This window comes from Indicator indicator, chromosome 2, assembly GCF_027791375.1.
Source record: "Indicator indicator isolate 239-I01 chromosome 2, UM_Iind_1.1, whole genome shotgun sequence".
Lineage (NCBI taxonomy): Eukaryota > Metazoa > Chordata > Aves > Piciformes > Indicatoridae > Indicator > Indicator indicator.
Genome location: NC_072011.1, coordinates 58263658 through 58284165, shown reverse-complemented (window position 1 = coordinate 58284165; position 20508 = coordinate 58263658). Strand labels below are relative to the sequence as shown.

The following is a 20508-nucleotide window of genomic DNA, read 5'->3' as shown; positions in this document are numbered from 1 at the left end:
AACCATGTCTCTCTGTGCAGGCTGGAAGTGCAGCAGCCAGCAGTGGGTCACAGGAGCTCCCTCCTAAAACCCCAGGGAGCAGAGGGCTCTCCTTGGCTTGTAACAAGCTCAGGCAGCCCTGTCCTGGTGAGTGCTGGAGAGACAGCCTTAAAGTGACTGTGCTGGAGTCTGAGACAGTGGGGACTGTTTTGGCAGGTATGCTTTGGGCTGTGTTTCCCTTAGCACAATGCTTTCAGCTGTTAGGAGGAGACAGAATCACAGAAAGATTCAGGTTGGAAAAGACCCTCAGGATCACCAAGTCCAACTGATAACCCTACTCTGCAAGGTTCAGCCCTAAACCATATCCCCAAGCACCACATCCAAACCACCTTTAAGCACCTCCAGGGTTGGTGACTCAGCCACCTCCCTGGGCAGCACATTCCAATCCCTGACCACTCTTGCCGGGAAAAATTTTTTCCTACTGTCCAGTCTAAAACTACCCTGTCATAGCTTGAGGTTGTTCCCTCTTGTTCTATCACTAATTACCTGTGAGAAGAGACCAGCAGCAGCCTCTCCACAACCTTCTTTCACAGGATCACAGGATGTCAGGGGTTGGAAGGGACCCAAATAGATCATCGAGTCCAACCCCCCATAGAATCTAGCACAGGTCACACAGGAACCCATCCAGACAGGTCTTGAAAGTCTCCAGAGAAGCAGACTCCACAACCTCTCTGGGCAGCCTGCTCCAGTGCTCTGTGACCCTCACAGTGAAGAAGTTCCTCCTCATGTTGAGGTGGAACCTCCTGTGCTGCAGCTTACATCCATTGCTCCTTGTCCTATCACAGGGTGCAACTGAGCAGAGCCTGTCCCCTCCCTCCTGACACCCAGCCCTCAGATATCTATAAGCATTTATTAAATCTCCTCTAAGTCTTCTCTTTTCCAGACTAAACAGCCCCAGGTCCCTCAGCCTCTCCTCACCAGGCAGTGCTCCAGTCCCCTCATCATCCTCATAGCCCTCCACTGGACCCTCTCCAGCAGGTCCCTGTCCGTCCTAAACTGGGAAGCCCAAACTGAACACAGTACTCAAGATGAGGTCTCACCAGGGCAGAGTAGAGGGGGAGGAGAACCTCCCTCAATCTGCTGGACACATTCTTAATACACCTCAGGATCCCATTGGCCTTCTTGGCCACAAGGGCACATTGCTGTCCCATGGATAACTTCTTATCCGCCAGTACTCCCAGGTCCCTCTCCACAGGGCTGCTCTCCAGCAGATCACCTTCCAACCTGTACTGGTGCAGTTTATTGTTCCTCCCCAGCTGCAGGACTCTGCACTTGTCCTTGTTGAACCTCATTAGGTTCCTCTGTGCCCAGCTCTGTCTGTCCAATCTCTCTGGATGGCCGCACAGCCCTCAGCTGTATCAGCCAAGCCTCCCAGTTTGGTGTCATCAGCAAACTTGCTGAGCAGACACTGTCCCCTCATCCCCTTTCAGGTAGTTGTAGATAGCAATGAGGTCTCCCCTCAGCCTCCTCTTCTTCAAACTACCCATCCCCAGCTCCTTCAGTTGCTCTTCATCAGATTTATTCTCCAGGCCCTTCCCCAGCTTCCTTGCCCTCCTCTGCACTCACTCCAGCACCTCCACATCTCTCTTGTATTGAGGTGCCCAAAACTGGACACAATACTCGAGGTGTGGCCTCAGCAGAGCTGAGTACAAGAGGACAATCTTGTTCTGCCAGCTTCATGCATGCAGAAATCTCTGCATTGGGAGAGCCCAACATGGGCTGGTTCTGTCAGCAGTGTCAGTGGGATGCTCAGTTTTATTGCAACACATCTTGGGGACTCTTGTACCATGCAGTCAAGACTTGGTGACTACAGGGAAGAACCCAAATGGAAAAGGCACTAAAGCCTGGACAAACTCCAGACCCAAAGGGTGCAGGAAGAAGGGGGTTGGGATTGTGTATTTTTAGGAGTGATGTAATGAAAAAGTTCTGTATCTTTGGGGATGGGACAGATGTTGGCCAAACTAATTGGAAACAGCAAGCTGAGCAAGTATAGTCCGAGGCCAATGCAATGGAGAAGAGCAGGAAAACAGAGCCCCTGCAGGAGAATGAGAGGATTTGGGTGGTTGACAGAGGTGGGATCCAATTGCCTCAGCCCAAATTGAAGGAACATTGAGGAAAAAAACAAACCCACACCAACTAAAAAGGCCCAAACAAAAAAACCCAAAAAAACAACAAAGCCAAACCAACCAAACAACAAAACCCAAACTAGCAAACCAAAGCCAAAACAAGAAAAATCCAAACAAACAAACAAAAAAACCAAACCCAAAAACAACCCTACAAAAAAACCCAAACAAACAAAAAAACAGTTTGGGAAAGGAGGACAACCTGTGGTATCTAGGGTCAGAAACAAGAGCACAGAGAAAAGAGCATGGCTCCATCAGAGCAAAGCTCCACCTAATGGGCCACCACCTGGGCCAAAATTGAGGAGTTTTATTGAACAGCACAAGAAGACAGCAAGCAGGCATGCACAGTCCCAGCTCATAAAGCACAAGGACACCCAAAATAGGCAGCTCTTGATTTCCAGCAGCTCTTGATGGTTTCTCTTGTCAGAAAGTTATCTGAGCTCCCTTTATATCTATGCATGCTTTGAGCACCTCAAGGCAATCAGTGCACAAATCTACTGCTCAGCTTGAAGAAGCACTTTTTTGGGGGTTGCTATGATTTAATCTGCCATCCTGGAGCTCTTATGCAACAATGTCAGACACCTGGGGGGAACTAATGGGTCTTAATTGTCAGAAGCAGGCTCACCTGGGACTTCCTATCCACTCGAGCTGCATTTAACCTCAAGCCTGGGGCTTCAGCTTTGTTTTGAACAATCTGGTAAGTGTTCTTCTTCTTATCTCTAGCCCTGTCTTCTAGGCATCTGTTGTAGACTTATTATCCAATCCTGGGCTTGGCCATATCTCCTGAGTGGGTGGATACTGGACTTGGTTCATCGCTTGCTCTGTGGATGGACCTTGTTACCAACGCCCATCTCTGCTCTGCTCTGCTCTGCTCTGCTCAGGTACTGTGGGACCATACCTGTTAGTGAGGGCATGGGATCACCCTTTGATACTGGCTAATCACTCCTCACGGAGCAGACACACTGTCATGTATGAAGGGCAGAAGCGCTCGTGAAAGGCATTGAGGCACTGAAGCATGGCCAGAGGAAGGCAGAGAAGCTGGTGAAGGGTCTAGAGAACAACTTTGTGAGGAGCAGCTGAGGGAACTGAGGTTGTTTAGTCTTGAAGAGGCTGAGGGGAGATCTCATTGCTCTCTACAGCTACCTGAAAGTGGAGTGAAGTGGATGCTGGTCGCTTCTCCCAAGCAACTAGCAGTAAGGTGAGAGTAAACGGCCTCAAGCTAAGACAGGGAAGGTTTAGGTGGGAGATTAGGAAATATTTATTTACTGGCATTGGAACAGGCTGCCCTGGATGTTAAAAAAGAAGCTATCTGTAGTCATCAGCAGTCAAAAAAGCAGCTGAAGTATTAATGGTTAAGATGAGTAACAGGATGGAAACTATCACAACCCCAGTGTTGATTGCAGAGGAGGTTTAATAGCTCCCTAGTTGAAATGTGGATAAAGACCTGGAAAAGGCTGAGCAAGTGCTTGGTGCAATGTCCTACAGGAGGATTGCAAAGGGAACATGGAGGGCTAGGGTGATGCTGGGGGTGGCTGGCATGTGTTACAGTGGAGCTGGCACAGGCAGCACCTTGTCTGGAGAGAATCATAGAACTGTTTTGGTTGGAAAAGACCTCTAAAATCACCGAGTCCAGCCATGGCCATCAAACCATGTCCCCATGGGCCACGTCCACACATTTCTTGAACACCTCCAGGGACGGTGACTCCACCACCTCCCTGAGCAGCCTGTTCCAATGCCTGACTGCTCTCTCCATAAAAAAATATTTCCTCATAGCCAACCTAAACCTCCCCTGGCACAATTTCAGGCCATTTCCTCTTGTTCTGCCACCTGATGCTAGGGAGAAGAGACTGACCCCCACCTCACTCCAGGTAGTTGTAGAGAGCAAGAAGGTTTCCTCTAAGCCCCCTCTTCTCTAAACTACATAACTTCAGTTCCCTCAGCCACTCCCTTCCAGCCCTGTTTTCCAGACCCTTCACCAGCTTTGTTGCCCTTCTCTGGACAACCACCAGTACCTCAATGTCTTTCTTGTAGTGAGGTACCCAAAACTGAACCCAGTATCCTTGGGGGTGATCGGGTAAGAAGTTTTCACAGCATGGTGCCAAGTGCTGTGTCCACAGCTGCTGTTAGAAGAGGGTTACAAGTGTGGATTTTATGACTTGGGGAGGTTGTAAATGAGAACAACCTTGAAGATGAAATGTGGGACTGTCAAGCGGTCAAAAACCTGCTTTAAGCTTCTTTCACCAGCTACTGGGTACTGGTTTTGTTGGGAATGCCCAGGGTTGCTGACAACTTGTGTCCTGTGGGTGATAGTGGTTTGGGGCTTGGCTCTACAGTGTACATCTGACTGTCTTGGTGTGAGACATTAGCAGCCCACTAAGCTCAGAGGCAGGCTGATACTCTGGCCCCATGCAGAGCACAAGTGGGACAAGCAGCTTGGAACACGTGCTCAAGATGGGTCTGGAGAGTGAGAGGATGGCAGCAGAAGGCTTCAACCAGCCCCAAATGAGCTACTGCTCATCTCTCACCTCTGCAGGTCCTACTGCAGCCTGGGGAGCAAAAGGCCTCCACTTATCCCTGCCATCAAAAGGCCTAGGGGGAGGGAGAAGGAAGGAGCATGTAGCAGCCCCATGGACAAGAGAAAGCCCAGTCCTGGTGGTCGCATGCTTGTGCTGAGCAGGCAGACTTGCCTGGCTCTGGCCATCACGTTTATGTGCCAGTTGCTCTCAGCCTAACTGGTGCCTCCAGCCATACAAGAGGGTCTTGCAGCCCCTTTCTCAGCCTGGCTTGACACAGGGAGGCGTTTGTCTCACCTGTGCCAGGTGTCGTTTGCACTCTGCTGAAAGCCAGGGTGGTCAGGGCATGTGATGGGAGGCATGTGAGTCCCGGCAGCCCTGCTGGGATCTATAAATGGAATGTGTGCTCACTGGAGGAGCATGGCTGGCAGGGAGGAGGGGGAGGCAGTGGCGGCCAGGGGGGTGTTTGGTTTTGCAGTTACTCCCTTGCTCTGTAGGAGGCAGGCCCTAGAGTGGGAGACAGCTGTGAAGGCTGGTGGCAAGCTGGTGTCCTCTGAGTGATGGGGTGGATAAGGAAAGGGCTTGTGAAAACCACTGAGCGCTCCGGGGCGGGGGGTGGCAGGCAGAAGGTCAAATGGGCCTGTGGCAGGGCTGATGCGGGCAGTGGTGAGGTCTTGGCCGAGGTTGAAGTTGCTTGTTTGTAGGACAGGGTGTGGGAGAGCCTTTTTCTCAACCAAGGCTGTGGCTCCGTCCTCAAGAGCTTTGAGCTCTGTGGCCCATCCTGTCAAACACACACCCTTCTCCTTCTGACTATCTTGTAGTTGGGCAATGGGCATTTTGGGGGCATCTACCCAGTCCTGTGCCCTGCACCCTTGAGCACCCGTGTGGCCCCCAGGACTGTGCAGCTCCTCCTCCTGACCCTGGGCAGAGCCCGCGGCTACCACAGACAAGTGGGCAGCACGTTGTCCCCGCAGTGGGAACAGCTGGGATGGGGTTGGGGGGGAACTGGGGGCGTACAGCTGCCTGGAGCAACACCTGGTGGCACAGCGAAGGGGCGGGCAGGATGGCGGCACTGGCGCCCAGCTCCTCCCGCCTGCAGCCCGAGGCCGGCGCTGGGGGCACGGTGGGGCGCCTCAGCCATGCGGTGTATCCCTTAGGAAGACAAGCGTGGCAGGAGCGGGGGAAGCTGCGGCTGGAAACCCCCAGCCCTATTCCCCGCGCGGGGCAACAGGACCCCAGCACCCTAAAGCCACCGGAGCGAGCTGGGGGCGCAACGCCTTTAAGGGCCTCCCCGCGCGCCCCAGCCGCGGCGTGACGCCAGCGCCGTCCCTGCGTATGCAAAACAAGCGCCTAACGCCGGCCAATGGGCGCCGGCGCTTGGCGGTAGTTAGCCAATGGAGAGGCGGCTGGCGGCGGGGCGCCGGCTCGCCCCATATAAGGAGCTCCCTGGCCATAAAAGGCAACATTGTATCGCTTTATATGGGGGCGGCGCGGCGCGGCGGGGGCGGTGGCGGAGCGGGGCCGTGAGCGCGGAGCGGGCGCCGGGGCCATGGCAGGGCCGGCCTGACCCGACCCGACCCGCGCTCGCCGCCGCGATGTTGCCGAGCCAGGCTGGGGCCGGGAACGGCGGCGGCGCTGCTGCCGCTGCGCTGGCCCGTGGCTCGGGGCTGGGTCGGTCGCCGGTACCGCGTGGGGCGAACGGTGGCGGGGCGGCGGCAGGGCCGCCCGGGGGCCGCCTGGAACGGGAGGCGCTGTACAGCGGCAGCGAGGGCGACTCGGAGTCGGCGGAGGAGGAGGAGCTGGGCGGCGAGCGGCGCGGCGTGAAGCGGGGCCTGGCCGAGGCGGCGGCGGCGGGGCCCGCGGCAGGAGCGGCGGCGGCTGCCTATAGCGGCGGCGTCGGCGGGGGCAGCGGGGCCGTGAGCGGCGCCAAGCCTGGGAAGAAGACGCGGGGTCGGGTGAAGATCAAGATGGAATTCATTGACAACAAGCTACGGCGCTACACCACCTTCAGCAAGAGAAAGACCGGCATCATGAAGAAGGTGGGGCCCCGGGGGTCCGGCCGGCGCGGGGGGTCGGGGGGCGGCAGAGGGTGGCGGCTGGCACCCACCTTTCCATTGCCGGCAGGAGCCCCCGCTCCTGGGCTGTGTGTGCCTGGGCCGAACACGGAGCCGGCCGGCAGGGCCGTGCCCGGAAACGGCGGCGGCTTCCCGGTCGTGCGGCGGGTGGGGGCGGCCCGGCCACAGCTCCTTCCGGGGGGCTGCGCGGGAGCCTCCGGCGGGGCCGGTTGTCGCCTGCATCTCTCTCCTGGCTTTTATGAAGCTCCTGACGGGGACCCGGGCAACGGGGAGCGGGAAGAGCGGTGACGGTCACGTAGCCCCAGGGCCGGCGGATGCTGGGTGCGCCTGGCAGTCCCTGGTCGGCTGTTGCGGCTCGTTCCGGTGCAGCCTCCGGCCGGAGCTAACCGGAGCCCTCGGGCCCCTCCCTATGAGCCGTCTCTGGGTGCCACGCCAGTCCTGTGACACGGCTGGACTGCCCTGCCAAGAGCCCAGCAGGGCTGGCTCCCTCGGCCACGGAAGAGCTCCGTACCTCGCCTGGGCCAGAGTGCGCTCCACGGTTCCTAAGTGGCTCAAGGCACTGTACAGAGGCAGATGAGAAACTTTGGGCGGGAGTGGGTTATGTGCGTTTGTATGCTGCTGGCTCATCTCCATCCTCATTGGTGCTCATAGCATCCTCTGAGCGATTGGTTAATGCTGCATCCCAGCTGAACTGGACTTCCCATGTAGCCTGGGAAGGTGGGAATGGTTGTGGGGTACCACTGGGGAAAGTGTGGTAGTGTGGGATGTAAAATGAGGCCATCTGGAGTTGTGGTAGCTTGGGTGAGACCATTGAGTGTGCCATGATGGCATATGAGCAGTGTTCTTCCCAGCCCACACGTCAGTCCTGGGGGTTGGTAGCCTCTGTGCAGGATCATTTGGGTGTAGGTCTGCTCAGGACTTTGAAGACTGAGAAGAGAAGCTGAGTTCTGCCCTGGCCGTGATGTGAAGAGGTAGCAGAGACATGTGGGCCAAGTTGCATCCTCTCACATGGCTCAGCAAGGTGCGGGGAGGAGGGAGGCATCCAGAAGTGTCTGGAGAAGCAGGTGGTATTTCCAGAATGGGACAGCCCAGTGTTCCTATCTAGTCAGGCTGTTCTCCTGAGGGCACTGCTCTTTTTCTGCGGCCTCTTGCCATGCAGTTCCCCATGGAGCGTTCTAAAGGAACTGGGAACACAGCATGGTGCGCTTCAACCTGTAGGGACCCAGTCTCAAGTTGGTTTTGGAGGTGAGATGACAAGGAGCTGGAGTAAGCAAAAGGAGGACCATGCTGTGAGCATGAGGACAGGCCAGAGATTCTTGACCTGTGTCCCTCTCCTCCATGACTCCCTGTTGGTCCTTTGTACTGCTGGCAGGCCTACGAGCTCTCCACACTGACCGGCACTCAAGTCCTGCTGCTGGTGGCCAGCGAGACGGGCCATGTGTATACGTTTGCCACACGGAAGCTGCAGCCCATGATCACCAGCGAGACGGGGAAGGCGCTGATCCAGACCTGCCTCAACTCCCCAGACTCGCCGCCGCGCTCCGACCCCACCACTGACCAGCGCATGAGCGCCACGGGCTTCGAGGAGACGGACCTCACCTACCAGGTGTCGGAGTCAGACAGCAGTGGGGAGACCAAGGTAACCTGCCTGGGCACCCTGGGGGAGCGCGTCTGTGCCAGCGGGGCCGTGCTGGGAGCCTCGATCATCCCCAGCCCTTCTCAAGGAGCAGCTTGGGAAGCTGAAAATGAGTCCCCTTTAGCTAGGACTCCCTCTCAGAGCTGGCTCCTTCACTTGGCTGGCATGGTGGTGATTCAGAGAGGGAGGACAGTGGGTGACAGGTGTTCTGGCCCGGTCCTTTGCAGTGGGGCTCCCCATCAGCCCAGCCCACCCCCCAGCCAGCTCTCAGCACTGTTATCTCTCCCTGGGCGTCTTCATGCTCTTGCACTCATTGATAAAAATTTGATTCTGCCTCCATGGCCTTATAAGGCCTGGTTTCCCTCACCAGAGTCCCTGGCAGGGCCCCTCACATTCCTTATAAGCTGCAGCTGTCTCTTGCTTTGGTGCTGTTTTGGAGGGGGGCAGGGAGGACATGGGGAATGGAAACACTTGGCTGGACGGACTGTTTCTGCTCCCTGCCCAGTGTCCCTGCAGGCACTAGCCCTTGCCTGCCCATGTTACTCACCCAGGGTGCTACAAGAGGTCTGCCCATGGATGCAGTCAGGCAATGGCTGTTTTCTGCTGGAAGGGCTCTGTCTTGTCCCTGCATCCTCTGGTGCAGTTCATAGAATCATGGAATGGTTTGGGTTGGAAGGGACCTTACAGATCATCTAGTTCCAACCCCTGCCAAGGCCAGGGACACCTTCCACTAGATCAGGTCACTCAAGGCCCTGTCTGACCTGGCCTTGAAGACCTCCAGGGAGGGAACAACAGTTCCTCAGAGCTGTTGCAAGTGAGCTGGCTTCTGTATTGCTGCTGGTTCCTTTGCAGGCTGGTGCTCAGTTATGTAGGCACTTGGAGATGAGAGGCAAGAGAATCTGTGGCACATGGCTGGGACAACATGCTGGACTAGGGGTTGTGCCACAACTTCTGCAGCTTTGTGGAGTGCCATTAGGTGCTATGAGTTCCTGCATACTCTGCTTTAGCTGTGCTGGTGGCATGGGTACTGGGCTTGCTGCAAAAGCATTCTTCCAGGTGAACTTTTTCTAGGAGTCCTCCAGCCAACTGTATGCAAGTCACAGCAGCATCCTTGCTGTGCATTAACCACTAAACAGTAGCAGAAGAGAGGACCTGGAGAAGGATGGTGGAGATCTCTGTGCTGTAATCCCACAGGCAGTGAGTGCAGCTCCAAGATGTGCCCAGCATGTTGTCTGCGCAGCTGTGTGTTTGTATCCCATGGCAGCCCAACAGCTCTGAAATCAGTGCTGCTTGGGGACATGATAGCCACAACTCCTCCGTGCCCTCAGTACTGCTGGGGGATGTGACAGCCACGATTCCTCTGTGCCCTCTATCCTGCCTGTGTGCAGTGCTGTGCCAAGCAAAACATTATTGCTGCTGAGCCTCGAGAAATATCAGTCACAGAGATCCATTCTTGCAGGCAGAGGAGCTGATAGACCAAGGTATTGCTAGCTGCAGACCTCTCTGCTGGAGCCCAGAAGAGTCCCTGGGAAGGCTTCCCACTGATGGGAGCCCAACAATAGTCCCAGCTATCTCAGACTGGTGTGACTCCCCTGGGTGCCTCCAATTCCTAGTGTGAGCTATGCCAGCCCTTTCCAGTGGGCAAAGGAGCCTGTTGTCACCAGCAGCTTCTTGTCTGCCTGTGTTTGTAAGGACTTGTCTCTTGGGCTTCTCCTGGATGAAAAGGCAAGTCCTGTGGGCATTTTGTAATGAAACAAATTACCTGTGCCTGGAGTAGTTTGGAGGTGTGGGAAGCGCTGTTCGTGCAGCTGACCTGTCTCTGACATGGGGCTTGTCCACATCACATCCCTGAGGATACTGCTAGGTAGCCCCAAAAGAAATGTGCTCTTGGAGTGCAGTTACCCTGCAGAGGAGGTCTTCATGACACAGCTTTCCTCTGATACACTCCTGCAATCCCATCATGAGTGGTAGTGCTTTAGTGCAGGGTGCCTTATAGCCACAGCCAGCATTTGAGGTGGGTCTGGAGGAGCTTTGTGGCTCTACTGCTTGCTGTTCTGGCTGTACCATACCCCACTTCTGGCCTCCTAAGGATTCTTCTTGTGGCAAGACATGAGGCTGGGGATGGTCCTACCCTGACCCTCCCCACTCTTGCTGTGCCTTCTGAACTGCTGGAAACCTGGTTTGGTGCTGTTGATGAAAATGGGCCCAATTCAGATAGATGAAGAAGCACTCCAGGGAGGAAGGGAGCCTGTGGGTGGGCCACGTGAGGTGGATGGTGGCCTTGAAGGGTGGGTGGTACACAGGACTAGATTAGGGGGGCCTCATTAGAGGAAGTGGCAGGGAATTGATCCTGCTCTGATGGGAGGGTTGGATTAGGTGATCTCCAGAGGTCCCTTGCAACCCCTCCATTCTGTGATTTTATGAAATTAAATTAGGATGCTCTGAGAGAGTTGGGCATTTGCTTTCTGGCTTTCCTGTCAACTCTGCTTCCTGGGCCTCTGTAGCAGCAGAAGAGTGCAGCTAGGCTGTTACCTGTGGTCAGCAGCTGGTAGCAGCTATGAGCAGCTCCTGCTGTGCCAAACCCAAACTCCCTGCCATGGAACCTGAACTTAGCCTGCAGCTAACACTGAAGGAAGCTGCGCTTCCAAGACAGCAGCTACATCCTCATGATGCCATGTACTGACCTGTCTGGTCTTTTGTGGTCCCCAAAGGATACATTGCCCTCATGTAATCTCCTGGGTGTGGTTATGGGAGAGATTTTGGAGGGAACTCAAGGCTCTAGATTGGGGTGAGAGCACAGGATTAGCCCTGATCTGGTCATGTCTTCTTGGGGTTGGGGAAAGGTGGGACTTGCTGGCCCATTGGGGATGTAGACCAGCTGTTGGAGACCAGACTGGGATTTCCCATTTTCCAAGGCCAATTACCCTGCAACATCCATGTAGTAATGCTGGGTTGAGGGATCTGGGTCATGCTGAACAGCATTGTCCTAGGCAGCATTGAGAAGCTGTGGAGAGGGATTGTTTTTGTCCTCAAGACCCTGTTGTGGTCCAGGATGTGCATCATCAGATGACCTGGGTCATATCCTGTGGCCCACTCATGCTGTATAGCATTTATCAGACATGCACAGTGGTGTGGGTCTGTGCAGACATCTCTTGCTGCACTTCTCTGCTCTATGTTGATTCTTTGGCTGCTGCTCTGGAAGCAGCAGAACTTTACAGCATCTGGGAAGTTTGGTGGGGAATGGATGTGCAGCTGGATGGGGAAGAGGAGAGCCTTCAGGGCTGCTGTGCTGCCTCAGAGCTTGTCCATGGTCCCTTGGGTAATGTGTACTGAAGGTGACCCATGACTTGGCTCCTGTTGAAGGCTGGCCTTGTGCATGTGGTCTGGGTTTTGCAGGGTGCTGAGAGGAGCCAAGGTGCCCAGGGGCTCTGAGGCATCCTGGATAGGTACAGGGAGGAGACAACAGGTGTCCAATCCCAAGGTCTCTCCAGCTGTCTCTGTACTGGGAGCTGTTGCTGCAGCTTGAGAGAAACATGGCAAAGACGGGACATCTGGCCTGTCTTCTTGGGGTGGGGGAGAGGGGGGAATCTGAGCCTCACCTGTGGCAGAGGAGGGAGGGCAAGAGAGAGGGCATGCACGGTTTGAGCCTGCTGGCACAACATCTTTCCCAAGCACCTTTTCTGCTCTGGTTGTCCTGAGGTTTGCCCATGTGCTTCTAGGGAGTCCTGAGTAAGGTGCTATGAATTTTTTGGGATGCCTTCTCCAGGCCTGAGAGTATAGAGCATGGAGGGATGCTAAGTGCCCTGGCTGCTTGGGGGCTATATCTCAGGGGTGTACAGTTTCAGGGCTACACCCGGGGGTGAGGGTGCTTGGCTTTCCCAGCTGGGAGCAGGACTTGCCCTGCTGTGCTCTGGCTTCCATGGCCTAGTGGGCAGTTGGGAGCTCTGCCCTGTCACCCGTCTGGGGAGGGCACCCAGAGCCTCCATGTGAGATGGCAGGAGTTTGTGGTTGAGCTAATGGAAAGTGCCTCTCCTGGGCTCTGCTCTGTCATCACGTGCCTCTTCTAATTTGGACTTGAGGGACAGTGGTGCCAAGCAGAGGGGTGTTGCTCTCCTCCTTCCCCGGGCCCTGGGGCACAGCCGAGTGCCGGGGATTGGTTACCCCTGTCCAAAATGGGCTGCCTTCCCTTTTTTAGCTGTTCGTTGAGCTGTGAATTCCTCGTTCCTGGCAGCTTGACAAGCTGGGAAGAAGGCTTAGCACTGGAGAGCTGGGCCCACCAGCCTGCAGTGGGAGGGGTGGGAGTGTGGCAGCCTTAACTCTTCCGGGGCATGCTGCCAGGCCTGGCAGGGCATGGGGACAGCAGGTCCCTTGTGGTCTGTGGTGTCCTGTGGAGCAATGTATTTGCAGTCTGCTCCTGGCTGAGCAGGGCAGGAGAGGAGCCGTGGAGATGATGGGTATGCAAAAGGGGATTGGGAGAAGGAGGCACATTAGGTGAAGCGTGGGTGCCGGGGGGCAATAGGGATCATGCTGGCCTCACTCAGTTCCTGCAGACCCAAGCCATCTCCAGCCATGTGCTTTGTGGCTGCAGAAACTGGGGTGTAAGGCACCCTGTAGACCAGCATACATGTTCCTCCTTTGTTCCCAGACCCAGGAGCCAGCCTCTTAAGCTAGCTTTGGCTCAGTACAGGACCCTTCTTCTGGTGCTTTGCTTTCCTGATGATGCTGTCCTCAGACAGGCACAGAGCTCCAATGCTCCTTGCAGGACTGTGGTCTGTGCTGGCTGTAGCTGACATATGGGGTCCCTTGGAAGCATTTGCCTCCTGCCTGTCTCCAGCTAGTAGACTGGCAAATGGGTGCTTTCCCTGGCTGGGTTCTCCCCTTTGCTCCAGGAAATTTGTGGAGGCATTCCCCAGGGCTTGACAATGCAGCTGTCACAGCTGGGTCTGGGCCTCCCTGCTGTCTGGGTATGGCCTCGCTCCCCTGTCCCTCGGTGCTTCTGGTGTGCAGCTGCCTTTAAAAGCCAGTTCTTGGCTGCTTCTTGGCCATGTGTTTCCTGCCATAAGGGAAGTGGTGTGTGTTCCTGACAGGAGACAGTGTGTTTACCTTCATGTCTGTCCCTGCAAAGGCTGCTTTTGCCTCTTGTGTGCCAAAGAGAGGCTGCTCTCTTAGGGCCTGTGGGGGACTCCTGGGGAGGGAAAGGGTTGCTTCATTCCCTGGTGTCTTGCAGAGAAGTCTCTCAGGGGACCTGTGTGGCCCCGGGCTCATATCCAAGGTTTACGCTGAGCTCTCTCCAGCTCTTCTCATGCTACATTATTGGGCACAGTCTCCTTGTGCTTGTACGAGCAGCTCCTCTCTGCTGCTCTGGCTCTGCTCCGTGTGCTGGCAGCTGGCAGTGGGGGTATAGTTTAGCACGAGGCTGCACCCTCTGGAGCCTGCTTTGGTCTCGTGGGCAGGTGTTGACCACATCTGAGGGCCGGTCTGAGTTGTCACAACCTCTCCTTCCCCAGGACACGCTGAAACCTGCGTTCACTGTCACCAACCTGCCGGGGACAACGTCCACCATCCAGACAGCCCCCACCACCTCGACCTCCATGCAGGTCAGCAGCGGCCCGTCCTTCCCCATCACTAACTACCTGGCGCCAGTGTCTGCCAGCATCAGCCCCAATGCCGTCACCAGTGCCAACGGGACAGTGCTGAAGACTACTGGAGCCAGTGCAGTGACGTCGGGGGGCCTCATGCCCATACCCACAGGCTTCACCCTCATGTCAGGTCAGTGCCTTTCAGGGCTGAGGTCTGTGTCCGTCCGTCCATCTCTGCACCTATGTGTTGCTGTCCTCTCGAGGGCAGAGGAGAGGTAGTGGCAGGAGAAAGCGGAGTGGTTGCTGCTGTAGGGTGAACCTGTCTGGGGTTCTTTGAGCCCAGCCAGGCCAGTGGCTGGACAAGGGTCATGTAGTGACTCTTTCCTTAGAGTGCTGCTAGCTGGCCCTGCTGCTGGGAAGGGTGTAGTGGCAGGGAGCTGAGCTGAGCTGGGAACATAGGGCTGCACCTAGAAGCCTAGAGGGAGTGAAAAGAGCTGGTGGTGACAGAAGCTTTCCTTTTTCCCTGCTCTTGGCATGTGCTTCCCTTTCTCAGGGGGACACCCCTTCCATTCCTCTCAGTTACAGCCCCACTCCTTGGCTCTGCCCAGCCAGCAGGGCCGGGTGGTCACAGGTACAACTGGACAGCTGCAGTGGCTACAGCAGACAGTCTTCCACTTCCCTGCCAGAGCTGGAGGGCAGATGATGTTGCTGACAGGTCAGCACTTGCTTCTCCTCCTCCTGCTTCAGGTGGGGGGATGGAAGCGTCTGTGGGGGTTTTGCTGTCCTGGCCAGAGAGCCGACCCCCAGCTTAGGAGGGAGCACAGTGGAGGCAGAGTGCAGGGCACCCTGGCTGTGACCATGAGGGAGAGATGGCAAGATAGGGCAGAGAATGCTTGGCATAGGCAGAAGCAGCATCCTAGGGCATACAGACCAAGGGAAGCAGTAGGTTGTCAATCTCCTTCCCCAGGGTTTGCCCTGTGACTAGCAAAGGCATAGGAGACAGGTCCGTGGTGCAGCTGTGCTGAGGCCCAATTGTGGTGTTAGGAGGAATGATGGAAAGAGACCATAAGGGCTCAGATTCCCAATGGATGTTTTTGGTGTGCTGTCATTGGGCTCTGACCAGCTGCCTTTGCTTTTGAGTTTGGATCTGCAGTCACTGAACCACAGTGTAGAAGACAGATTAGGAGAGACCTAGAGCAGAGTAAGAAGATGGTGCTGTTGTGTTGCCTTTTGTGCAGTGTCCTTTGTAGGAATTTCTTGTTGTGCTGAGTCGAGGTTCTCTAGAGGATGTACTAGGGCTGGTTGTGCTCCTGGCTGGAATTTCAGAGCAGGAGTGAGGCAGTATCTCTTGTGTCCTGCCTGTCTGAGCTCAGTTTGAAGGGTCTGTTAGCCTGCATGCCTTCTTGAAGCCCTTATGGCTCTGTGGGCCCTGGAAAAAGAGTGTGATCTCCTGCAAGGGGTTTGGATTTCCCTTGTGGCCTGGAGGAGCTAAGAGGGTAACAGACGTGTGTCCCTGTGGTGTGGGCATGGGGAGATGCTCGGCCTGAGCAAGGTGGCTGGTGACTGCTGCTCTCTGCAGCATCCCTTGCTCTTCCCTCTGGGGATAGGACCTCAGCTCGAGGGGAGCTTTCTCTGCTGAGTTCTGTCTCAGGAGCCAAAGAGCTTTGCAACACATGGATTGGGCCAGAGGCTGTGTCACCATGCCTCTGCAGGTCTGGGATGCACATCCTATGGTCCAGTGGTTGCTAAACCCTGTGCAGGGCACCATGATGTCCTGGAGATCACAGGGTGGGTGAGAGAGCTTTTCTCCAAGTGCCCTGTGGAGGATGGATCTGGGCTTCAGAGTTTGAAGGCAGTGGGCCCCAGCCAGCCTGGGCATGGGCAGTGCCAGGGGTATATGCTGCATGCTCTCCTTTCAACATCATCTGTGCTGAAGCTTCATGGAGCCAGGACATTCCTGAACTATGCCTGGGAGCTGGACAAAAGCTGCTGTGGCCTTTCCTTTCCTCTCCGGAGCCCTGTAGGCCAGCTAACTGCTCCTTGGCCCCTGTGTGCCAGGAAAGAGCAGATTTGGGGGCAGGGCCTGGTTTGTGCCATGTGCTGCTCTTGGCTGGTGGTCTTGCAGCACAGCACAGAGCCCTGCTGTGGAGCTGTATGTGGCCAGAGAAGGACTGGGTGGCTTTTACATGGCTCAGGGTGCCTGTATCCCTACTGAGCCACAGGCTGATGGGTTCCTCTCTCTCTCCCCAGGTGGTACCATGGCTCAGCAGGTTCCAGTCCAGGCTATCCAGGTGCATCAGGCACCGCAGCAAGCATCTCCCTCTAGTGACAGCAGCACTGACCTTACCCAGACCTCTTCCAGCGGAACAGGTAATTGGCACATCATGGTAACCATCTTCTGCCTGCCTTCCCAACCGCTGCTGATAACAACTCACACCCATAGGTCTCATGCCTGCTCCCTGCCCCAGGGTCCTTCAGACCAACTCTATCCCATTCTTTCTGACAGTTCCCCAGGTGTATTTACCCCTGTTGCCAGCCCCTGTGTTACACTCTTTCTAGGTAGATGCTGCTGTGCACAGGGTATCTTACAAGGGATTTCAGAACCTTTCCACATGCATAGAAACATAGAATGGTAAGGGTTGGAAGGGACCTCTGAAGATCATTGAGTCCAGCACCCCTGCCAAAGCAGGATCCCCTAGGGCAGGTCACACGAGAACGCATCCAGATGGGTCTTGAAAGTCTCTAGAGAAGGAGAATCTACAATCTCTCTGGGCAGCCTGGTTCCCCAGTCCTCTGTCACTCTTACAATAAAGCTTTCCCTCATGCTGAGGTGGAACTGTGTGGAGTTGGGAACAGGTTGCCCATTTCTCGTGTGGTTTCTTAGTGAGCTAGCATTGTCCTTCACACAAGGCACTGGCTCACATCTACTTGAGATTTTTACTGTTGTGGTAGTTTCAGGCTGTGCCTTGAAAATTTTCCACAGATCTTGAACAGAAAGTAGTAGAGCGTTGTATATTTCAACCCACCACAATTGTGTATACACAGGAGACCTCTTGTCAGTGAAATCTGATTCCAGGTGCCTGAATGCAGGCTGAATCCAGCTCAACAGCTCTATTACAGCTTCATCAGGAAACTGCTGTCTCAGGTTGAATTCAGTCCTGGGATATTTGGCTATCATGCTGTTCTGCCCTCTCATACTCACTCATGAAACAGAGAGGTTTCTTGCCTGTTCCCTGGGGCTTTTCCCTAGCAGCTTGGGAGAACCAGATGAGTATCTCCAAGTACCTGCTGCTTCAGGGTGGCTGAGAGAGGGGTGCTTAGGCAGGTATGTGAGTGTAGCACAGTCCTTTCATGTAGCTCACACACAGTCTGTCCTGCTGCTAGTGACCCTCCCAGCGACCATCATGACGTCGTCTGTGCCAACCACTGGGGGTGGCCACATGATGTACCCCAGCCCACACGCGGTGATGTACGCTCCCACATCTGGCCTTGCAGACAGTGGACTTGCAGTCCTCAACGCTTTCTCACAGGCACCCTCAGCGATGCAGGTGTCCCACAGCCAGGTCCAGGATCAGGGTAAGATAGCTGTCTGGGTCAGTGCTCCCTTAAGCACTCTGGACACCTTGATTTATTTCTTGTCTCGTGTTTACTTAATGCTGCATAGTCAAAGAATGTTCTCCTAAGCAGTCCTAGTGGCTGTACAGAGGCCTGGCAGGGGTGATGCTTGATGCATGCTTTTAGATTCTGCCCTTCTCCTGTGCAAAGGATTGCTTGAGCCGTTTGCTGAGGACAAAGGGTGAAGGTTGCTGGAATGGGTGGTGGATGGGGCAGTCGGTGGAGGAAACCCTGGAGAGAGGAGGTGTGGTTGCATGAGGGGGCAAAGCGGCATGAAGCCATGCAGGCAAGACTTGGCTTGAGGTCTTGTTTTCCAGCATTTGGAAAAACCTAGTGCATGTGGCTTTCTCCTACCATGGCTCCATGCATGAAAACAGGTACCTTCATCCTTGTGAAGCTCCATGGAGCTCAGAGAAAAAGACCCACAGGTGAACACCACTTAAGAGATGGCATCATTTGTGCATTCTCTCTCTCTCTCTCTGTGGCAGGTGGCGTCCCCCAAGTGTTCCTGACAGCCCCATCAGGCACTGTTCAAATCCCAGTCTCAGCTGTCCAGCTTCACCAGGTAGGCACAGAGTGGTATTTGCAGGTGTTCAGGGGGTGTCCTTGCTCTGGCCCTGCCTGCACATCCTTTGTGGGTCCACGCAGACTTGGGCCCTTGGGTAGGGTCAGTCCCCAGATCTGGGAAAGCTGTCGGTGCCCAGAAAGGACAGTGCCACCCTGGCTGCTGGCACACGTGGTCTCAAGGCACGCTACCCTCCAGTTCTTCCTCCTCCCTTTTCTCTCTAGATGGCTGTCATCGGGCAGCAGAGCAGCAGTGGCAGCAGCCTGACAGAGCTGCAGGTGGTCAACTTGGACACCTCGCACAGCGCCAAGAGTGACTGAGAGGCCTCTGCTGCCGGCCTTGTGCCTGTCCCTGGCACGCCACACCAGGGCTGGCAGCAGCAATTCCTTCTCGTACAGACTGCACCGATTATTTATTGTTGCCTTTTCACGTTTCCTTCATCCACACATGCACACACACACACACACACACACACACACACAGACATGCACCCACACACACACACACACAGGCATGCGCATGGGGCCGCAGGACCCACCTGGAGCAGAACTGTGCTGGGGCCGTGCAGGGCTTTGCGGGTGTTTGGATGCTGCGATAGCTGTGCTTGTCTCACGCCAGCCAAAGAACCTTTGTCTCTCGAGGGGAGGGTTGCTCTGCGCTGTAAATAAATACTGTGGGCCGTTCCCAGCTGGAGGCTCTGGCTCCTTCTGGGGCTCTCTGAGTCACCTTGCCCATGAGTGTTCGCTCTGCGTGGGGCTCAGCTCAGACCTAGAGCCCATCCTGTGGGTGCAACTCAGAGCGGAGCAGGAGGAGGCTGTACTGCTGGCCTCAGCAATGTGCCTTTGTTGGGGGGGTGACACGTTCTGGCTGCAGCAACTCACCCTGGGCTCTGGACAGGGGAGAGTGGCCACCTTGCATGTGCATCTCTGGCTGGGCCTGCGCACCCTCCCTCCAGAGGGCAGGGCACGGCCTGTGGCATGTGCCTGGCAACCCGTGGCCCCATCCTTCTTGTATGCACTACAGTGAGCCCTCTGCCCTCAGTGCCTCCTTGCTGGGCTGCCTGGCAGATTTGCAGCCTGACTGGTTCTGCCCTGGCGGCTGCCCTTGCACAGCTGAGGTGGTTGGTGGGTGCACAGGGGTACAGCGACGGCCCTGTAGAGCTCACAGGGGGCTCTGTGGCCAGCTCAGCCCCACACTCTCCTCTCAGCCCTCACACTGCTTGCGGACTCCATACACTCAGGGGAATGTGGCCAGGTCTTTCTGATGTCCCCCTGCAGCTCCAGCCAATGCTTTCTAAACTTCTGTCTGATGCAAGGTGGAGAAACAACTAAGTGTCAAAGGGAAGAAGAGCCCATGGAGCACTGAGCTGCTGGACAGGTGGCAGGCTCTTCCTCTGAGCACCAGAGTGGCTTGCAGGCCATCCTGTGTGGCAGAGGAGCAGCAGCTGTGATTCCTGTGCAGGCTCAGCAAGGCCAGGGCAGAAGGGCTGGAATGTGCCTGGTCCTGCACAGGAGTTGCTGTGAATAGCTCTGCTACCTAGTCCTATCCCTGGAAGGAGAGTGAGCAAGTGAGAGAAGCTGCTGAGTCCTTAGGGGAAGAAGCAGCTACTGTAACTTTCTTTTTTTTTTTTAAGTTAAAAAACAAAAGAAGCCTTGGAGAAAAAAAGAAAAAAAGGAAAAAAAAAAAAAAGAAAAAAAAGAAAATTACTTTATTTTTCTAAATGTTAAACTCAGTATTTATGTAATTCTTTAAGGAATAAAAGTTTGGCTCCTGTACAGTTTTCACGGGGTTTGTACCAGGGGGATGGGAGAGGGGTGGGTGGGCATGGAGGCAGGAAAGGGGCCTTGCTTTTGACTTTGTATTGTAACCTTGGACATGTTTCCTCAGCATTAGCGTTTAAGCTGCGCTCTCCACCCACCAGCATGTGCCAGGGATCAAGCTGACTCCAGTGGGATGCTTGTTCCCTACTTATCTGCACCGAGAACTCCATACCTGTTGTTTGGGGCTTAGCAGGCAGAAGGCGAGTCAAGCAGTCTCTAGAAGTGGGGAAAACCATCCCTCATGAGTAAGGGCCTTGCAGTGTGCCCAGGAGCCAGAGTGGGCTGCATTTTCTTGTGGCTTCCCTGTTCACCTCTGGTCCTTGGATCTGTGGCTGTTTTATCACTGCTTTTGGTGTGGAGCAGTGCTACCTGTGACTGCCTAAGGGATATGGGCATCACCACTCCTCCCTGGGTGTTGTGAGTGGCCAGCAGTGGCTGATCCCTGCTCATCCTGCTCACTGAGCTCTCCTTAGCTCACTGATGATCTGGGCTGTAGTTCCCATGCTACAGCTCTTCCTTAGTGCACAGATGCAGGCATGTTCC

General features: G+C 55.4%; 1 protein-coding gene across 1 annotated transcript; it reads left to right on the top strand.

Moving 5' to 3' along the window:
• The first annotated feature begins 6270 nt into the window (after positions 1-6270).
• On the top strand, positions 6271-19101 carry SRF (serum response factor). The gene is made up of 7 exons (XM_054394676.1): positions 6271-6714; positions 8123-8389; positions 13894-14155; positions 16216-16335; positions 17350-17541; positions 18069-18145; positions 18370-19101. The coding sequence occupies exons 1-7, from the start codon at positions 6271-6273 to the stop codon at positions 18463-18465; spliced, it is 1458 nt and encodes a 485-aa protein (XP_054250651.1). The 3' UTR covers positions 18466-19101.
• Positions 19102-20508: the final 1407 nt, after the last annotated feature.

Coding starts and splice junctions, on each gene's coding strand:
- SRF (XM_054394676.1), top strand. CDS start 6,271: ATGTTGCCGAGCCAGGCTGGGGCCGGGAACGGCGGCGGCGCTGCTGCC. Junction 17,542..18,068: donor CAGCCAGGTCCAGGATCAGG/GTAAGATAGCTG, acceptor TCTCTGTGGCAG/GTGGCGTCCCCCAAGTGTTC. Junction 18,146..18,369: donor CAGCTGTCCAGCTTCACCAG/GTAGGCACAGAG, acceptor TTTTCTCTCTAG/ATGGCTGTCATCGGGCAGCA.